Source organism: Ambystoma mexicanum, chromosome 6p, assembly GCF_040938575.1.
Source record: "Ambystoma mexicanum isolate Mex_15411 chromosome 6p, UKY_AmexF1_1, whole genome shotgun sequence".
NCBI lineage: Eukaryota > Metazoa > Chordata > Amphibia > Caudata > Ambystomatidae > Ambystoma > Ambystoma mexicanum.
The window spans coordinates 11,780,508-11,795,683 of NC_090935.1; the positions used below are offsets into that span (position 1 = coordinate 11,780,508).

The 15,176-nt window shown below is 48.8% G+C and overlaps 1 protein-coding gene across 4 annotated transcripts in view; it reads right to left on the minus strand.

Annotated features, from left to right (window-relative positions):
• LOC138511134 (NACHT, LRR and PYD domains-containing protein 3-like) overlaps positions 1–15,176 on the minus strand; it is a 703,807-nt gene that overhangs the window by 627,253 nt on the left and 61,378 nt on the right. For 3 of the 4 annotated variants that reach the window (XM_069626620.1, XM_069626619.1, XM_069626621.1), the window contains exon 3: positions 14,023–14,070. The exons of the other annotated variant lie outside the window; for it this stretch is intronic. In XM_069626620.1, coding sequence (XP_069482721.1) covers positions 14,023–14,070 — 48 coding nt within the window. The remainder of the gene's footprint in view (positions 1–14,022; positions 14,071–15,176) is intronic. 4 annotated transcript variants of the gene reach the window in all.

Below are 15,176 nucleotides of genomic sequence, written 5' to 3' on the forward strand. Positions count from 1 at the left end.
ACCTGCTCTGAGGAGGGAGCGGGTGGGTACAGATATCTGCTCTAAGGAGGGAGTGGGCAGGTGCAGATACCTGCTCTGAGGAGAGAGTGGGTGGGTACAGATACCTGCTCTGTGGAGGGAGCGAGTGGATACAGACACCTGCTCTGAGGAGGGAGCGGGCAGGCGCAGATACCTGCTCTGAGGAGAGAGAGGCCCAGTGCAGAAACCTGCTCTGAGGAGAGAGCTGGCGTGTACAGATACCTACCCTGAGGAGATCGCAAGCGGGTACAGCTATCTGCTCTGAGGAGAGAGCATGCGGTTACAGATACCTGCTCTGAGGAGAGAGCGGGTGGGTGCAGATACCTGCTCTGAGGAGAGAGCGGGCGGGTGCAGATACCTGCTGTGAGGAGAGAGCAGGTGGGTACAGATACCTGCTCTGAGGAGAGAGCGGGCGGGTACAGATACCTGCTCTGAGGAGAGAGCGGGTGGGTGCAGATACCTGCTCTGAGGAGAGAGCAGGCGGGTGCAGATACCTGCTGTGAGGAGAGAGCAGGTGGGTACAGATACTTGCTCTGAGGAGAGAGCGGGCGGGTACAGATACCTGCTCTGAGGAGAGAGCGGGTGGGTGCAGATACCTGCTCTGAGGAGAGAGCGGGCGGGTGCAGATACCTGCTGTGAGGAGAGAGCAGGTGGGTACAGATACCTGCTCTGAGGAGAGAGTGGGTGGGTACAGATACCTGCTCTGAGGAGGAAGCCGGTGGGTAGAGATACCTGCTCTGAGGAGGGAGTGGGCGGGTACAGATACCTGCTCTGAGGAGGGAGCCGGTGGGTAGAGATACCTGCTCTGAGGAGGGAGTGGGCGGGTACAGATACCTGATCTGAGGAGGGAGCGGGCGGGTACAGATACCTGCTCTGAGGAGGGAGCGAGCGAGTACAGATACCTGCTCTGAGGAGGGAGCGGGCAGGTGCAGATACCTGCTCTGAGGAGGGAGCGGGTGGGTACAGATATCTGCTCTGAGGAGGGAGCAGGCAGGTGCAGATACCTGCTCTGAGGAGAAAGTGGGTGGGTACAGATACCTGCTCTGAGGAGGGAGCGAGCGGGTACAGATACCTGCTCTGAGGAGAGAGCAGGCGGGTACAGATACCAGCCCTAAGGAGGGAGCAGGCGGGTACAGATACCTGCTCTGAGGAGAGAGCGGGTGGGTACAGATACCTGCTCTGAGGGGAGAGAGCGGGTGGGTACAGCTACCTGCCCTGAGGAGAGAGCAGGTGGGTACAGCTACCTGCTCTGAGGAGAGAGCGGGCAGGTCCAGATACTTGCTCTGAGGATAGAGCGGGTGGGTACAGCTACCTGCCCTGAGGAGAGAGCAGGCGGGTACAGCTACCTGCTCTGACGAGAGAGAAGGCGGGTACAGATACCTGCTCTGAAAGGGACCTGTGGGTGTGCGGATACCTGCTCTGAGGAGGGAGCGGGTGGGTACAAATACCTGCTCTGAGGAGAGAGCGGGCGGGTGCAGATACCTGCTCTGAGCAGAGAGCGGGCGGGTACAGATATCTGCTCTGAGGAGGGAGCGGGCGGGTACAGATACCTGCTCTGAGGAGGGAGTGGCCGGGTACAGATACCTGCTCTGAGGAGAGAGCAGGCGGGTACAGATATCTGCTCTGAGGAGAGAGCGAGTGGGTACAGATACCTGCTCTGAGGAGAGAACGGGCGGGTGCAGATACCTGCTATGAGCAGAAAGCGGGCGGGTACAGATACCTGCTCTGAGGAGGGAGCGGGCAGGTACAGACACCTGCTCTGAGGAGAGAGCGGGCGGGTACAGATACCTGCTCTGAGGAGAGAACGGGTGGGTACAGATACCTGCTCTGGGGAGAGAACGGGCGGGTGCAGATACCTGCTCTGAGGAGAGAGCAGGCAGGTACAGATACCTGCTCTGAGGAGAGAGCGGGAGGGGACAGATACCTTCTCTGAGGAGAGAGCGGGTGGGTACAGATACCTGCTCTGAGGAGAGAGCAGGCGGGTACAGATACCGGCTCTGAGGAGAGAGCGGGCGGGTGCAGATCCCTGTTCTGAGGAGAGAGCAGGCCGGTACAGATACTTGCTCAGAGGAGGGACCGGGCAGTTACAGATACCTGCTCTGAGTGGAGAGCAGGTGGGTACACCTACCTGCTCTGAGGAGAGAGTGAGCGGGCGGGTACAGACACCTGCTCTGAGGAGAGAGTGGGCGGGCGGGTACAGATACCTGCTCTAATGAGAGAGTATGCGGGCGGGTACAGATACCTGCTCTGAGGAGAGAGCAGGCGGGTGCAGATACCTGCTGAGCAGAGAGCGGGTGGGTACAGATATCTGCTCTGAGGAGGGAGCAGGCGGGTACAGATACCTACTCTGAGGAGAGAGCGAGTGGGTACAGATACCTGCTCTGAGGAGAGAGCAGGCGGGTACAGATATCTGCTCTGAGGAGAGAGCGAGCAGGTATAGATACCTGCTCTGAGGAGAGAGCGAGTGGGTACAGATACCTGCTCTGAGGAGAGAACGGGCGGGTGCAGATACCTGCTATGAGCAGAAAGCGGGCGGGTACAGATACCTGCTCTGAGGAGAGAGCGGGAGGGTACAGATACCTGCTCTGAGGAAAGAGCGGGCAGGTAAAGATCTGAGGAGATAGCGGGCGGGTAGAGATACCTGCTCTGAGGAGAGCGCGGCCGGGTACAGATACCTGCTCTGAGGAGGGAGCGGGCAGGTACAGATACCTGCTCTGAGGAGGGAGCGGGTCGGTACAGGTACCTGCTCTGAGGAGAGTGTGGGCGGTACAGATACCTGCTCTGAGGAGAGAGTGGGCGGGTGCAGATACCTGCTCTGAGGAGGGAGTGGGTGGGTACAGATACCTGCTCTGAGGAGAGAGCAGGTGGGTACAGATACCTGCTCTGAGGTGAGAGTCAGGGGTACAGGTACCTGCTCTGAGGAGAGTGCGGGAGGGTACTGATACCTGCTCTGAGGAGAGAGCGGGTGGGTACAGATACCTGCTCTGAGGAGGGAGCGGGTCGGTACAGGTACCTGCTCTGAGGAGAGTGTGGGCGGTACAGATACCTGCTCTGAGGAGAGAGTGGGCGGGTGCAGATACCTGCTCTGAGGAGGGAGTGGGTGGGTACAGATACCTGCTCTGAGGAGAGAGCAGGCGGGTACAGATACCTGCTCTGAGGTGAGAGTCAGGGGTACAGGTACCTGCTCTGAGGAGAGTGCAGGAGGGTACTGATACCTGCTCTGAGGAGAGAGCGGGTGGGTACAGTTACCTGCTCTGAGGAGAGAGCGGGCGGGTGCAGTTACCTGCTCTGAGGAGGGAGTGGGTGGGTACAGATACCTGCTCTGTGGAGAGAGCAGGGGGGTACAGATACCTGCTCTGAGGTGAGAGTCAGGGGTACAGGTACCTGCTCTGAGGAGAGTGCGGGAGGGTACTGATACCTGCTCTGAGGAGAGAGCGGGCGGGTACAGATACCTGCTCTGAGGAGAGCATGGGCTGGTACAGATACCTGCTCTGATGAGAGAGCGGGAGGGTACAGATACCTGCTCTGAAAGGGACCTGTAGGCAGAGGGTGTGGTGCCTGTTGGATTATAATTGATGTACACAGATTAAAGGCACAAGCAGCGTGCAATCATCACAGCGAGACGAGCTGATTAAAGAGCCGAGGTGTGCGCATGATAGGCACAGAGGGCGATGGTAGCCCTCGGGTTCTCTCCGTTGAAGGTCTATACACTCACGTCTATCCACCTGTATTTCTGATGGAGCTCTGATGGTATTGTGGAAATCTAACGAAGATTGCGCTTGGACACATTTTTCAAATACATAACAAGGTATTTACAAGTGTCCAGATCACACTACCTAAAGGCAGTTTAATGCATTTAAAGCAATGTGATTGAATAGTAATTATTATTTTAGAATCATATCGCGTTTTACAGGTCCTCTATGATACTGAGGTGACTGAGTGAAGTAAAAAGAAGTGACATCTGCATACTGAATGTACATTAGAATTATAGTGAATAACATTGAATGTTTTGTAGAATTGTACAGTGGTGAGTGCATCACATGGTATTGGGAGACACGAGGGAGATGCCCTTGGCTTTTTAAAGAATAAGAGTGCAAGGATGTGTTCGATAACTTTTGAATAGTACTCCTGATGAAGGTTCTGTAACGAAACTGTAAATAAACCGAAACATGTTGAGAGCATACAACAGCAGATGATATGATATGATATGGCATTTATAACACGCCTATACACAAGTGTTTCAAGGCGCGATGAGGCAAGGGGGGGGGACAAAGGGAGGACAGACAACGATCCTACTAGGCCAAGTGTCATTCAGATCGTGCAAGTGCATGGGAAGGGGGAAAGGAAAAGTGCGCGGGGAAAGGGAGAGGGGAAAGTGCAGTACATGGGAAAAGTGGAATAAATAAGAAAATAAATAAACGGCCAGCTGGTAGCGAGTGCAAGAAAGTGCAGATCAAAGTGCTGGTAGGGGGACTGTAGGGATACAGAACAACGGTCCCCAGGTGCAGGGGATTCCAGGGAGGCAGTGCAAGTGGGCAATAGACGGGCCTGGGCCAGAGATCAGAGAGGGTGGCCAGATGTGGAGATCTGACTGTGGGAAAACTTCAGTAGGTAATCATCTGAAAACTAAAAATTGCAATTTATGACATTTCCAACCGCATTGCTGACCCACTTGTGTACAGGCACGTTATAAATGCCATATCTTATCATATCATATCTAGGTTGAGGACCAAGAGGTAGCATATGCTTAGAGGCACCCAGTGTTATACTACTTCTGAGAACCCTTTTTGTTAAAATATATTTGGTATTTATTGAAGAATTTTAAAAATATGTTTGTAATAACATAAATCTATACAGGAATTTAAATAATTGTATTCAGCTAAATAATTGTATTCAGCTCGTAGGGTTCTAGAAAAAGTACAATAAATATGAGTAGAGCATCCCTGAAATGTTGTATCTGATGAGAACCATCTCCTCAGACAAATCAGCCAGTGCAGGTGTTCCACGTATCAGTGCAGGACTTCACCATGGTAGATCAGTCGTAGAGAGACGCTCAGAAGCGAGCTCTACTGGATGGGTCGGGTCTTTTAAGGCTGGGGAGGGCTGACTAAGTCACAGATGTCATCTCAGTGTGTTGAGGGGGGCAGGGAAGGGATCATCTGGGGAGAGCTGCCTCAGGAGGGGGATGGCTGCCATAATGACCTGCGTTCTGGCCATGAAGGCAAGAAGATCAAGGAAAGAGGGTGAGGAGGGACATTATTGCAGCTAGCTGCCTCGTGAGGCTACTCTCCCCATGGGCCTCACTCTCTCTCTTGACTCCGTACAGATGTGCTCCCCTCTAATACCCCCCTGATAATCCCTTCCCTGCCCCCTTAACACTCAGAGGTGCGACGGTGAAAAGGTGAGAATTGCACAGTAGTAATAGGGAGTCGCAAAGTGGGGAAAGGAGGCCATGGGGAAGTGGGTCATGATGAGAAGGGGATAAGGGCATACAAATGGGGAGGAATGGTTACATGACTGTCTGTCGCGAGAACAACTTCTGAAGTGGATTATGATTTGAGCAAGACAAGGAACTCAATGAGGGGCGGCTTGATTTGCTGGTCAGGCTTGGTACCTGGAGGCAGCAGGGGTGTAGGCAAGAGGAAAGGTCCTTGCATGGGTCAGTTGTGAGGCAGACCACCACTGTGGTACGCAGTACCTGGATTGGGAAGTCCTGGATTGAGATTCTGAGTTGAACGAATTTTGCGAATGTGAGATGAGACAGGAAAGGGGTGCACCAATGAATGGTCTCCTATCTACATGGGCACAGTGTTGTCAAACACCAATGGAGAGGGCAGGAGAGGACATGGCGGTTCGACTTAGGCAAGGCAGTTAAGAAGAGACAGAAGAAAAGTGGAGGATGAGGTCTGGGTGACTTGCGGTACGAGCACAATAAGGGAAAGCCATGCCAGTAGACACTGTGACAGGAGAGAAAGGCTGACAGCCAGGGCCCCAAGCAAGGCAAACCCAAAAATGACTGCAAGTAAGGTCAATGGGTTAAGGCAGATTAGAGCAAAGTTGCTAAGAGATTACGTTTATTTGCATTTTATGGACTGCATATTATCTATCCCCCATAGGCATGATGCTGCCACCCATATGGGCAACAATGTTAATAATGGTGGAAAGTTACGGAGCTATTGCCTGAATGTCCAGGTTGCAAGATTTCCTATAAACACCAGGAGAATTGATTCCAGTCATAGGTGTGATAGTAGAAAGGTGCAGAGCTATTTCCTGAATGTCCAGGTGTAAGAGTTCTTCTAAACACCGGGAGATTGGATTCTAGTGATAGGTGTGATGGTAGAAAGGTGCAGAGCTATTTCCTGAATGTCCAGGTTTCTAAGAGTTCTTCTAAAGGCTGGGAGATTGGATTCTAGTGATAGGTGTGATGGTAGAAAGGTGCAGAGCTATTTCCTGAATGTCCAGGTTTCTAAGAGTTCTTCTAAAGGCTGGGAGATTGGATTCTAGTGATAGGTGTGATGGTAGAAAGGTGCAGAGCTATTTCCTGAATGTCCAGGTTTCTAAGAGTTCTTCTAAAGGCTGGGAGATTGGATTCTAGTCATAGGTGTGATGGTAGAAAGGTACAGAGCTATTTCCTGAATGTCCAGGTTTTAAGAGTTGTTCTAAAGGCTGGGAGATTGGATTCTAGTGATTGGTGTGATGGTAGAAAGGTGCAGAGCTATTTCCTGAATGTCCAGCATGTGGAATTAGTAATGGTAGTGCATTCTCTGGGGGTGATTCCTGAAATTAGAAGGTACTTGTTGTGATGCGCCGTCTTCCTATCTGCTCTGCTTAGTATGTGTGCGATGTCAAAACAGCTAAAACAGTTTAACATGTGTATGTGTCCTGGCACTTACCTGGACACAGGCTGGACCCTCCTCTATGCTGACATCACTGGACAATGGACGGTTTCCCCATCCGTGCCCAGGGAGAAATTAACTAGCCCCAGGGGCCGAAGGAGTGAAAGAAAACACCCTTAAAATATGTCTGAGAGAGACAGCAGGATTTCTGTAGCAAAGCTGCCTGAGGCCTCCAACATCTACACAGGGGTTCAATATCCAAGTGGCCAGACTGCATCTGCATGGACCTGCCCGGCAAGGAGCAGACGACCTAGGCCTTGTGTGTGGGAGGCCTGTGTAAAGCTCTGGCCCAGGTGTTAAGATGGATTTCTGAACTCTGACCTGGTGGGCAGAGGTTCAGAAGGCCAGCCTAGTTTCTTGGAACAGGGCAACATTCTGGACAAGCCAGACCAATCAAGGTAGCATTGGCAGCAGTCAAGACTGGGTCTCAGGAGGGGTGAGGGTGGCTGAAAGCCCACAATGGGCACACAGAGTAAATGACACCACAAATTACTCTCAGTCAGGTGAATATATCAAAAATACATATACATTTATTAAAGGCCTTTTAAGTCAAACAAAAAGTACATCTTCAGCAGTATTAATAAAACTAACACAACACTATCTACAGAAACAGTAACAATTGGCCTAAAGGAATATTCCACAAGTAGAGATTCACAACCTGCAAAGAAAGGGGTCACACAGTGCCAATATACTTTAGGCAGTCCTTCAACAATTCAAACCCTAACTAATAGGCAGTCCAGTCCCTAAGAAGTGTGGAGCCTTGAGCTCAAAAGTTCATTCAGTGCCGGAGTACTCGATCTTGGGGTTAACTTAAAAATGGGGCTTCTTCAGGGGGCTGTATTGGCTCAGGAAGTTGGGCGAGGTGATGAAGAATACATTCCCACTATTTAAGGAGGGTCTCCCCAAGAGGGCAGAACAGGTTCCAAGATTTGGGAATAGCTCAGTAGTAGAGGCTACCTCAATAAAAGAGAGAGGCCCTCAGGGGACACTCGTGCGTAAAAGTCTATGGATGCGTCAGGGGCCACCGGTAAGGGATACAAGTACTTACCGACCCACGGTGCACTCTGGACCAAACTTCGGCAGTCAAGTCCAGTTGGTTCGCAGGTTCAAATCCTGCAGTTGCAAAGCTCTGCGGCTTTCAGGGGCTGCGTTCCAGGATTTAATTTGTGGCGGGACGATAGCGATTTCTCAGCTCCTGGTGAAGAGATCAGGCCAGTTCCACTGCAGTGAGTTTTAGGGCACAGGGGGGCACAGCAGCAAGGCACCCATGAAGATCGTCACCACAGCTGGGCGACACAGTGACGGTGTAGGCTCAGGTTCAGGTGTACTCTCCTAATTCCAGAACTAGGAATGTTAGGTGTACGAAACTCGGCGGGAGAATGCCTTATACTCAGAGCTTACAGTCTCCAAAGACTCAAGTCAAAACTCGAGGTGACAGCGGTTCCAGGGCAAAGGTCCTGTAAGAGCTGGTCAGTTTACTGGGCGGTCCAGGAACACTTCCGAAAAGGCTTGCTTACAGGATAAGCAGGAGTTGCCGAGAGTAGTTAGTCCCACTACTCCAACGGGTCAAAGTGCCCTTGCAGGCCTTCTATGATCGATGAGAAACAGGGTCTCTGACAGGAGAACAGTGGGGTCAGGGTGCCAAACCTTCCAGCGGGTCACCAGTCATTCCACAAATCTGCTTCTTCGGAGCAGGATACTGGATTCCTTTGCGAAGTTTGTTATGAACTCAGAAGATCGACCTGGAATTTGTGTAAGGTGCCTCCTCTTATCCAGAATCTCCTTCAAGCCAAAACAAAGAAACCAATGAGAGATCTGAAAAGTGAAGTGTGTTTCCCCCACACTGTTTACTGCGCCATAAAACATCTAATGACGTTCCAAATTGTAACACGTGTTTTGGCACATAAAACGTGCCTTTCTCAAATCAGGGCATATCCTATGTTGCTGTCATGAGGGAACTCACTGCACAGTTGTAAAATAGAACTTGTTGTCATGGGTTATAATCCCACCTTCAAAGTCAATTTTCGTGCTCCGTCGTCTGTTATTAGTCCTTGGTGATGCCACCCATCGACCAGATTTTTCAGATTTCTAATGAGAGTCACCTGAGGGTTGGTGGATAGTATCTCAAAGCAGTTGGGTGTCTCAAGGTGGTTCGTAGCCATTTTAATGTAGTCTTGTCTGTTCATTACAATTGTATTACCGCCCATATCCGGCTCTTTTATGACTAACTCTTTTTTTTGACTTAGTGATGTTAGTCCTTGTTGTTCCTGCCGTTTTAAGTTATGTCATGCACATTTTTTGCTTTTCATCCCTTGTTTGTCCGAGATCTTATTCAAGTCCTGCGTGACCAATTTATAGAATGCATCAAGCATATTGTCCGTTGAAAATTGTGGTAGAAACTTGGATTTAGGTTTTAGTTCTACTTGTGTCATACCGTTGTAATCTTGAACTCTTGCAATGCCTGGTGTATCGGTGGCTCTTTTGGCTCCTGTAATGATCTGAGAAGATGTATATTTCCCAAATCTTCAATTGTTATTTCACTGGTGATAACCTGTTCAGACTGATTTTCCCGTCTGCTCATTTGTGTGGCAAATTTGTAAAAAATGTTAGCTTCCTAACTACTTTGAAGAGATCGATATGCACTTGTATAGGCTCGAGATATGATGTTGGTGCAAAAGAAAGTCCACTGTTCAAGAGGCTTATTTCCTCTGGAGTTAGTTCTTGATCAGACAAATTCATAACTAAGTCACCTATTTGTTCTTCTTGTCCGCTTCTCGGGCCCCCGCTCTTGTCAATCTCTGGTAATCCTCTAAAGCATCGGGGTTGCCTGTGTCTACCTGACCACCTCCTTCCTTTCCTCCGAGTGTAGTTTGTTACTTGTCGGGTTGGTTTGACAGTTGAAAATGGACCTGTTTTTGTACTCAGTTCCTGTTTTCTTTTTTAAATCTACGTATTTGGTTGAGGAAACCATGACATGTTTTGTTTTTGTTTTGATCATCGTAGTTTCAGGGTCCCCTTCAATATCTTCATCGGCATCTGAACTCGAGGATGAGGTATTAGGTGTACTTTCTTTGGATATTGGCTTTGTATATTTGTTGTATTTTTCCTGAAATGTATAAACTTGTCCTCATTATAATCTCTCTCATCATGGAAACATTTTCTCAATTTTCTCAATTTAATTTCGTCCTGGTATTCCTTTAATATCTCGTACATCTTAAGGTCATTTTTCTCCTTGGTTACATCTAATGCCTTGGCATCTGTTATTTCTTGTTTAATAGTCTCTATTTGGTCTGTGATTCTTTTATGTTCACGAGTTGCATGTTCCACTAGCATTTCCAACATTTGTTTCGAACATTGATTCAGGTTTTTTTCCCAGTCTTCCACTAAATCTTTGTCTTCATCTTTACTGAAATCCGGGAAGATCAAAATTCATAATCCTTGTGGTATTTGCTGTTTGGTTAGGTAGTTTTTTAGGGAGATAATCTCCCAATACTTGTCGATTTCCTTATGTGAAGCTTTTTCAAATTTTATAAATTTGTATCTAAGGTCTTCACGTTTCAAAGTACTAGTTCCAAATGCACAGGCATTACTGCCTTTTGTTGTGAACAGGTTATTGGCCTCCTCTTCCCTATTCTCAAGATATTCTGCCTTGTTTCAGTGTGAGAATGCAGGTCAGCACGGTTGGTGATATCAAAGTACTTGAAAAATCTTGAATTGAGGAACTTTTTTTCGTGATATCAACTGGGTTACCGCCGCGACCACGTTCTGCTTCTGTTTAGAAAGGATGTCGCATAAGTGTAGAGAAAACGGAGACCTTGAGTTCCTCTACAGATTTTTCAGATCTCTAATGACACATTCTATAAATCGGTCACGCAGGACTTGAATAAGATCTTGGACAAACAAGGGATGAAAGGCAAAAAATGTGCACAACGTAACTTAACACCGCAGGAACAGCAAGCCCTAAAATCACTAAGTAAAAAAAAGAGTTAGTCATAAAAGAGGTGGATAAGGGCGGTAATATAATTGCAAAGAACAGATGAGACTTCATTAAAATGGCTACAAACCACCTTGAGACACTGTTAGGCAGAATCCTGTGCAGTTCCCTTTGGGACCACTGCAAAAAGATTAAGACTACAGGAGAAGCAGTAAACCCACTTGGTAGCAGTCTGTACCACACAGATTTACTTGGTAGCTGTGGCTGAGCAGTCAGACTTCTCTCAAGAAGAGGTAAGCAGTATATAGAGTATACACATTAGGTACCAAAAGACAGAGCACAAGCAAACACTGACCAGAGCTTTGGTATAAAAGTATATAATTATTTATTTAAAAACACACTTATGAAAATACACTGGCACTAATATATCAAGCAAGTTCAAACACAGTCACTATAAGTATATACACTTCCCTAGTTAAATTATTTGACAAGTCTAGGTTAAGACACCACTTATTAGCAAAACAGAGGTGAGCGCGTGACCTTAGATGGCACTCCAATAATTAATTTAAAAAGGGAGAGAAAGGCAGAGTATGGAAATAACACAGTACCAACACTTTTAAGAAACTACAGCAAGTCAAGAAAGGCAGGGTCTACTGTAGAGCAACAGAGTCATAGGCCAGGCCCACCCTTGGAGAGAGCAAGGCGGAATGTGCCCAAGATCACAATAGAGGTACACTTTAAACAGTCTTTGTAGATAGTTGAAAAAGGAGTTGGATCAGTTCAGAAAAGTTATATTAGCCAGCCTAGGGCCAACCAGATGGCAAGGTGAGGATTTACGGGACACCCCACACAGACCGTTGCGAGGGAGGCCAGGCGGACACAGTACATTTGAAATGTGGAGGAACGTCCAGAGGGGGCAGTTGTTCCTGGCAGCGGGTGCAAGTTGCGCGTCGTCCAGAGGAAGAGAAGATCTCGACGTGGAGGAAAGCTGAAGGTTGTTGCACTGCCAGGGAAGAAACCAGCCGCGGAGTCCTCCGGTTAAAAGGTGCTACCCTTTTATTCATGGTAGTGGTAAGTCATGGTTATCCGGTTGCTGGGTTGCTTGGCACGGACAATTCGCCCACGGGACGGTCCAGGAAGGCGAAAAAGGGGCAAACTGGTTAACCCCACCAGTTCAAGGGAAGAAGACTCTCCTGGAGGAAGATCTCCTCTGTCGTCGGGAAGTGGTGAGTCGGTTCAGCAGGGCTCCACCGGTGGTGTCATCGTAGCAGGTCAGCTCAGCTTCTCCCTCTTCGGATTCTTAGATCCTGTGGTGACTTCTGAAATTCCAGTCCCCAAAGCCCTGCTTCTATGCAGAAAACCCCCATTCACTCAGCCTAGCTGTCAATCAAACATGCTAAGTGGTGAGCCGGGCGGCTCACCACTTGAGCCAATCACACAAGAGTGCGACTTGAGTTGCCAAGGCAACTCAGTCTAGGGTGCCTATTCCCCCCTCCCACACATCCTGTGGACCCAGACAGAGTGGTACCACTTTAGGGGGTTTCTGTGCAGAAGCCCGCCAAAAGTGGAACAAAGGGCTCAACTTGGGTTACAGTCACAGAAGCGAACACAAACGCCATTTTAAAACCGAGTCCTGGCAAAAAGACCCAACTGGGGAATAAATATTAAATAAATAACCCAGCGGTATCTTTAACATTGCACCAAAAAGTGGTGCGTTTAAAATCAATGGGAAAAATCCCATAAGAAATATTCCGGTGGAATATTTCCATGGTATCCACTGCCACCAGCCAGAAACTCGACAGGGGGGGATGGGACAGTGCCCCCTTTGGAAAACAGACCCAGGAGCAATCGAATTGCCCCTACCAGTACTTCCACAATATGATGGTTTGTACTGGTTCTGTTCATAATTTGAGACTAGTAAAGCCAATGGTGACTTTACAAGCCCTGGCAGACAGTAGTCAGTCCCAGGGTATGGAGTCTATGTTTGGGGGTCACTATGACACCCCTGTGTTACTGCACTGAGGGTGCTGTGTAACGCACATACCAAAAATAACAAAACACATTAAGCCCTATGGAGTAAAAGACCCCATAGCCCATAAAACACATTGCAGAGTCAAAGGACACTTTCAAATCGTGCCTAAGAGTGGGAGAAAAAGAGTCTCACTCTTAGCAGGAGAAAAAAATAAACCCCAAAAATCCGGCAAAGCTGCTGGGGGACTCACTAGGTTTGGGAAATTAGCCTTAACAGAGAATTCTCCCTAACAGACACCCAACTGCTATGAAATACTATCCACCAACCCTCAGGTGACTCTCATTAGAGATCTGAAAAATCTGGTCGATTGGTGGCATCCCCAAGGACTAATAACAGGCAACGGAGCACAAAAATTGACTGTGAAGGAGGGGTTATAACCCATGACAACAAGTTCTATTTTACAACTGTGCAGTGAGTCCCCACATGACAGCAACATAGGATATGCCCTGATTTACACTTATGCAACATCCTTTCTAAACAGAAGCAGAAAGTGGACGCGGAGGTAACCCAATTGCCCAATTGAAATCACCAAAGAAGTTCCTCAATTCAAGATTTATCAATGATAGATCTGCTCCTATTCAGCCATCCAAGATGTGGACCAATCATGGACCACGGTGGTCCCAGTCATCCCAGCACACCAGACATCCTGGCACCCAGGAGGTGTATTGGAACTAGACAGTTCCAGCCCACATCCTGGGCACACACACACACAAGGCATGCAGAAAGCTTCGGATTGTGTGGGGTTCTGCATGACCAAATAAGGAATTTCCCAGGTCTGCTTGATCTGGGGAAGGCAAAGGGACTAGATGGCCAAAGATCAGAACAAAGGACCTCGTGGCATGGCTATTTTGGGCACTGGCCACTGTCCTGGGCCAAATGCAGTAAACACATAAGAAGTGGATAAAAGCTAGATTATTCTTTCATTAAGTATTGAAGTAGCTGCTGGGTCCCCAGGGTGGTGCCTTTTACACTCTGCACTCACAGCGCGCAGGTTGACGCCACTGCTCCTTTGTAACTAGTGACTATAAGGGAAGGCGTTTTCTTATTACAGGTTCCCATATAGAGTAGGATATAGTTTCTTATTACAGGTTCCCATATAGAGTAGGATATAGTCTCCCATAGGTAATAAATACATAACATACCTTCACTCTGTGATGAAGACCGTTTGCGTTTGCCTGTCTGATCCAAGTCTGAAAAAGAAGGGGAAAATCATGTATAAGCAAAACTGAAAGCACAACACAAAACACAGCACAAAACAGCACGCAACTGAGAATAAAGCTCTGACGAGGTTTGCAATCACTCTAGGCACTATAATCAGTCTCTGTCAATAGTGTGATTTAAATGCTCTTTCTATGGCAACATCCCTTGATAACACATTTGCTGAGGTCTTGAGTGAGCACTGTCTGATATGGGGGCTGGATGGTGTGCCCTTAAAGGCTCACAGCGATTTCCTATACAAAAGGAGCTTGATGCCACCTAACACTAGTGCCTGGCATGAGAAGCGCAGATGTAAGTGACCTACACAGAATGTGTGATCGAGTGAAAGAAAGTGAGCAAATGATGACAGGAAACAGAGTAAAGCTGAAGTTATTCTCACTGGACCCCTCATCCACCAGGGAGAATGGCTGCGTGCTCTGAGGAAAGAGCGGGTGGGTTCAGCTACCTGCCCAGACGGGTACAGATACCTGATCTGAGATGAGAGGGGGCGTGTACAGATACCTGCTCTGAGGAGAGAGCGGCGGGTACAGATACCTGTCCGGACGGGTACAGATACCTGATCTGAGGAGAGAGCGGGCGGGTACAGATACCTGCTCTGAGGAGGAAGAGGGCGGGTACAGCTACCTGCTCTGAGAAGAGCGCGGGCGGGTACAGATACCTGCTCTGAGGAGAGAGCGAGCGTGTACAGATACCTGTCCGGACGGATACAGATACCTGATCTGAGGAGAGAGCGGGAGGGTACAGATACCTGCTCTAAGGAGGGAGAGGGCGGGTACAGCTACCTGCTATGAGAAGAGCGCGGGCAGGTACAGATACCTGCTCTGAGAAGAGAGCGGGCGGGTACAGATACCTGCTCTGAGGAGAGAGCGGGCGTGAACAGATACCTGCCCGGACGGGTACAGATACCTGATCTGAGGAGAGAGCGGGCGGGTACAGATACCTTTTCTGAGGCGAGAGCAGGCGGGTACAGATACCTGCTCTGAGGAGAGAGAGAGAGGCCGGGTACAGATACCGGCTCTGAGGAGAGAGCAGGCGGGTACAGATACCTCCTGAGGAGAGAGCAGGCGAGTGCAGATAC